The sequence below is a fragment of the Ranitomeya variabilis genome, chromosome 1 (genome assembly GCF_051348905.1).
Source record: "Ranitomeya variabilis isolate aRanVar5 chromosome 1, aRanVar5.hap1, whole genome shotgun sequence".
Lineage (NCBI taxonomy): Eukaryota > Metazoa > Chordata > Amphibia > Anura > Dendrobatidae > Ranitomeya > Ranitomeya variabilis.
In genome coordinates this window covers 1,161,518,149-1,161,524,148 of record NC_135232.1, presented here as the reverse complement: position 1 = coordinate 1,161,524,148, position 6,000 = coordinate 1,161,518,149, and the positions used below count along the sequence as shown (strand labels likewise).

At 48.0% G+C, this 6,000-nt stretch overlaps 1 protein-coding gene across 2 annotated transcripts in view; it reads left to right on the top strand.

Annotated features, from left to right (window-relative positions):
• The first annotated feature begins 1,556 nt into the window (after positions 1-1,556).
• LOC143793452 (putative carboxypeptidase X1) overlaps positions 1,557-6,000 on the top strand; it is a 123,777-nt gene continuing 119,333 nt past the window's right edge. For both annotated transcript variants that reach the window (XM_077280433.1, XM_077280434.1), the window contains exon 1: positions 1,557-1,877. In XM_077280433.1, coding sequence (XP_077136548.1) covers positions 1,628-1,877 — 250 coding nt within the window. In that variant the 5' untranslated portion in view covers positions 1,557-1,627. The remainder of the gene's footprint in view (positions 1,878-6,000) is intronic.

The window sequence follows — 6,000 nt, the reverse complement described above, 5'->3', positions numbered from 1 at the left end:
CGCAGACCTTTCTGTAATCTGTAATCTCCACAGAACTTTCTGTAATCTATAGTCTCCACAAACATTTCTGCAATCTGTAGTCTCCGCAGACCTTTCTGTAATCTGTAATCTCCACAGAACTTTCTGTAATCTATAGTCTCCACAGACCTTTCTGTAATCTGTAATCTCCTTAGAGCTGTATGTAATCTGTAATCTGTCCTATCCCTTACAGTAATGACTTGCACGGCGCTATGGAGCCAGGTGACAGCAGCCTTGTCCTGATGGAGCCGCTGCCTAAGGGCTCATACTCATTTGCGAGAAAAACGGACGAGTGCAATCTGATAAAAAATCGGATTGCACTCGGACCAATGTTATTCAATAGGTGACATCTCATCTGCGATTTTATTTCTCAGCTGAAATCGGACTGAGAAAAAAATCGCAGCATGCTGCGTATTGCTGCGTATCTCGGACGAGAGTCGCCAATGTAAGTCAATGGGTGCGAGGAAAAAAACCACACGGCATACGGGCCATCTGTATGCCATCGGTTGTTTACAGATAGGGCGCCTTTCCACTTGTGAGATAACCGTCCGTGTCTCGCATGTGAAAGCCAAGCTGTGGCGCCGGCACTTGGGAGCGGAGCATGCGGCTGCATGTGTTGCTATGCAGCCGCATGCTCCGCTCTGGAGTGCCGGCGCCACAGCTTGGCTTTCACATGCGAGGCACGGACATTTATCTCACAAGTGGAAAGGAGCCCTTACCTTACCATTCTGCTGCAGAGAACACTGTAAATGATCGCAGAACAATAGTTGCAGAGAAAAATCGCATTGTACTCGCATCACACTCGTCTGTTTTCTTCGGTCCAGATTATGAGTATGAGCCCTGAGGCCGGAGTCACACTAGTCTGTAGTACGGACGCCTAGCTCTCGGACCAGTATTTCTCCCATCTTCCGCTTTTTTCTCGTCCGTATTATACTTGTGTGCTGAGAATCGCCAATGCAAGTCTATGGGGGCGAGAAAAAATCGCACAGCACACGGACCAAGCGTGAGAAATTCTCAGGCATTGGGTATTGGCTCGGCCATTATTTGCTCAAGTGTGTGATAAAATCTCACCATACAGATGACATACTGATGACACACGGAGATAATAAATAATAAATAATAATAAGAAGAATAATAATCCTGGCATTGCACACGGATGAGATACGGATCACCATACGGAGAACATGCGCGATTCTCGGCAGTCGGACAGATTGCTTCTACATTGTGTGTGTCCTCACTCCCGGTCCCATACATGGCTCAGTGCTGCCCCCTGTGGTCGGGGCGGGTGTTACACCGTGTGCTATGGCTCTCCTGTACTGCGCTGCAGACTATGTTGGCGCTTTGCTATGATGACCTCTGCCCCTGACATCCCCAATGAATGGAAGCCTCAGTATAATGGCCGGAGGAGCTGATGCTTACACTGCGGCTGCATTGTGAGTTCAGCTCCCCTCTGGAATGACTTGGAATCTGAGGTGGGGGCTGGGAGCTTGGTGAAGAGGAGGAGGAGGAGGAGGAGGTGAGATTGGGGAGAGGACGGCGGAGACTTTCGGAGTTTTCCTCTTCAGACCCTGGAGTTGAGGTCAGTAGAGGACGGCGCCCACCAGTGACCATGTCCCGGACCCCCGTGCTGCTGTCAGTCCTCTGCGCTGCTGTCATCACCTGCAGGGGCTCTGCTGCACCCCCCAATGTCACTGCCACCCTGCGCTTCACAATCAGCAACCAGACACAAAGCAGGAGCCCCTCCAGCACTACAGGAGCCAGTGGGACCGCGCAGCCCTATGTCAGCGAGGACCTGGACGAGCCGGTCCCCAAGGACCGAAGACTGAGGCTGTCAGAGGAGAAACCTGCGGACAAGACAGGTGAGATGAGGCCAGAGCCCTGAGGAGCCTGACCGCCTGCACCCTGCCCGGCCGCGCTGTCCGTCCACCAGGCGCTAAGGTCACACGGGGGATATGCTAGGGTGTGTAATATACAGGACCTGCAGACACCGTGCAATATCCGCAGACACGGTGCGATATGTGATATCTGCAGACACGGTGCGATATCAGCAGACACAGTGCGATATGTGATATCCGCAGACACGGTGCGATATGTGATATCTGCAGACACGGTGCGATACGTGATATCAGCAGACACGGTGCAAAATCAGCAGACAGTGCGATATGTGATATCCGCAGACACGGTGCGATATGTGATATCTGCAGACACGGTGCGATATGTGATATCAGGAGACACCGTGAGATATGTGATATCAGGAGACATGGTGTGATATCTGCAGACACTGCGATATGTGATATTAGCAGACACTGCGATATGTGATATCAGGAGACACGGTGCCATATGTGATATCAGCAGACACTGTGCGATATCAGCAGACACTGTGCGATATGTGATATCCGCAGACACGGTGCGATATGTGATATCTGCAGACACGGTGCGATATGTGATATCAGGAGACACAGTGCGATATGTGATATCTGCAGACACCGTGAGATATGTGATATCAGGAGACATGGTGCGATATCTGCAGACACTGCGATATGTGATATCCGCAGACACTGTGCGATATCTGCAGACACGGTGCGATATGTGATATCTGCAGACACTGCGATATGTGATATCTGCAGACACGGTGCGTAACGTGATATCAGGAGACACAGTGCGATATGTGATATCCGCAGACACTGTGCGATATCTGCAGACACGGTGCGATATGTGATATCTGCAGACACTGCGATATGTGATATCTGCAGACACGGTGCGTAACGTGATATCAGGAGACACAGTGCGATATGTGATATCCGCAGACACGGTGCGATATGTGATATCTGCAGACACGGTGCGATATGTGATATCAGGAGACACAGTGCGATATGTGATATCCGCAGACACGGTGCGATATGTGATATCTGCAGACACCGTGCGATATGTGATATCAGGAGACACAGTGCGATATGTGATATCTGCAGACACTGCGATATGTGATATCTGCAGACACGGTGCGATATGTGATATCAGGAGACACAGTGCGATATGTGATATCAGGAGACACAGTGCGATATGTGATATCTGCAGACACTGCGATATGTGATATCTGCAGACACTGTGCAATATGTGATATCTGCAGACACGGTGCGATACGTGATATCAGGAGACACAGTGCGATATGTGATATCCGCAGACACGGTGCGATATGTGATATCAGGAGACACAGTGCGATATGTGATATCTGCAGACACCGTGAGATATGTGATATCAGGAGACATGGTGCGATATCTGCAGACACTGCGATATGTGATATCAGCAGACACTGTGCGTAACGTGATATCAGGAGACACAGTGCGATATGTGATATCCGCAGACACTGTGCGATATCTGCAGACACGGTGCGATATGTGATATCTGCAGACACTGCGATATGTGATATCTGCAGACACGGTGCGTAACGTGATATCAGGAGACACAGTGCGATATGTGATATCCGCAGACACTGTGCGATATCTGCAGACACGGTGCGATATGTGATATCTGCAGACACTGCGATATGTGATATCTGCAGACACGGTGCATAACGTGATATCAGGAGACACAGTGCGATATGTGATATCCGCAGACACGGTGCGATATGTGATATCTGCAGACACGGTGCGATATGTGATATCAGGAGACACAGTGCGATATGTGATATCCGCAGACACGGTGCGATATGTGATATCTGCAGACACCGTGCGATATGTGATATCAGGAGACACAGTGCGATATGTGATATCTGCAGACACTGCGATATGTGATATCTGCAGACACGGTGCGATATGTGATATCAGGAGACACAGTGCGATATGTGATATCAGGAGACACAGTGCGATATGTGATATCTGCAGACACTGCGATATGTGATATCTGCAGACACTGTGCAATATGTGATATCTGCAGACACGGTGCGATACGTGATATCAGGAGACACAGTGCGATATGTGATATCCGCAGACACGGTGCGATATGTGATATCTGCAGACACCGTGCGATATGTGATATCAGGAGACACAGTGCGATATGTGATATCTGCAGACACTGCGATATGTGATATCTGCAGACACGGTGCGATATGTGATATCAGGAGACACAGTGCGATATGTGATATCAGGAGACACAGTGCGATATGTGATATCTGCAGACACTGCGATATGTGATATCTGCAGACACTGTGCAATATGTGATATCTGCAGACACGGTGCGATACGTGATATCAGGAGACACAGTGCGATATGTGATATCCGCAGACACGGTGCGATATGTGATATCAGGAGACACAGTGCGATATGTGATATCTGCAGCACCATGTGATATGTGATATCTGCAGACACTGCAATATGTGATATCTGCAGACACTGCGATATGTGATATCTGCAGACACTGTGCAATATGTGATATCTGCAGACACTGCGATATGTGATATCTGCAGACACTGCAATATGTGATATCTGCAGACACTGTGCGATATGTGATATCAGGAGACACGGTGCGATATGTGATATCAGCAGACACGGTGCGATATGTGATATCTGCAGACACGGTGCGATATGTGATATCTGCAGACACGGTGCGATATGTGATATCAGCAGACACGGTGCGATATGTGATATCTGCAGACACTGTGCGATATGTGATATCAGATGACACGGTGCGATATGTGATATCAGCAGACACTGTGCGATATCAGCAGACACTGTGCGATATGTGATATCTGCAGACACCGTGCGATACGTGATATCAGCAGACACTGTGCGATATCAGCAGACACTGTGCGATATGTGATATCTGCAGACACCATGTGATATGTGATATCAGGAGACATGGTGCGATATCTGCAGACACTGCGATATGTGATATCAGCAGACACTGTGCAATATGTGATATCTGCAGACACTGCGATATGTGATATCAGCAGACACTGTGCGATATGTGATATCTGCAGACACCGTGTGATACGTGATATCAGCAGACACGGTGCGATATGTGATATCAGCAGACACGGTGAGATACGTGATATCGATATCTGCAGACATTGCGATATGTGATATCAGCAGACACGGTGCGATATGTGATATCTGCAGACACTGTGCGATATGTGATATCTGCAGACACTGTGCGATATCAGCAGACACCGTGCGATATGTGATATCTGCAGACACGGTGCGATATGTGATATCTGCAGACACTGCGATATGTGATGTCAGCAGACACGGTGCAATAGCTGCAGACACGGTGCGATATGTGATATCTGCAGACACGGTGCGATATCAGCAGACACTGTGCGATATGTGATATCAGGAGACACGGTGCGATATCAGCAGACACTGTGCAATATGTGATATCAGCAGACACTGTGCAATATGTGATATCAGCAGACATGGTGCGATATCAGCAGACAGGGTGCGATATGTGATATCTGCAGACACCATACGATATGTGATATCAGGAGACACGGTGCGATATGTGATATCAGCATACACTGTGTGATATGTGATATCAGCAGACACGGTGCGATATGTGATATCAGCATACACTGTGTGATATGTGATATCAGCAGACAGTGCAATATGTGATATCAGCATACACTGTGTGATATGTGATATCAGCAGACACGGTGCGATATGTGATATCAGCATACACTGTGCGATATGTGATATTAGCAGACACTGCGATATGTGATATCAGCAGACACTGTGATATGTGATATCAGCAGAGACGGTGCGATATGTGATATCAGCAGACAGTGCGATATGTGATATCAGCATACACTGTGATATGTGATATCAGCAGACAGTGCAATATGTGATATCAGCATACACTGTGCGATATGTGATATCAGCAGACACTGCGATATTTGATATCAGCATACACTGTGTGATATGTGATATCAGCAGACACGGTGCGATATCTGATATTAGCGTTGTTGATATGTGATATCAACATTCACAA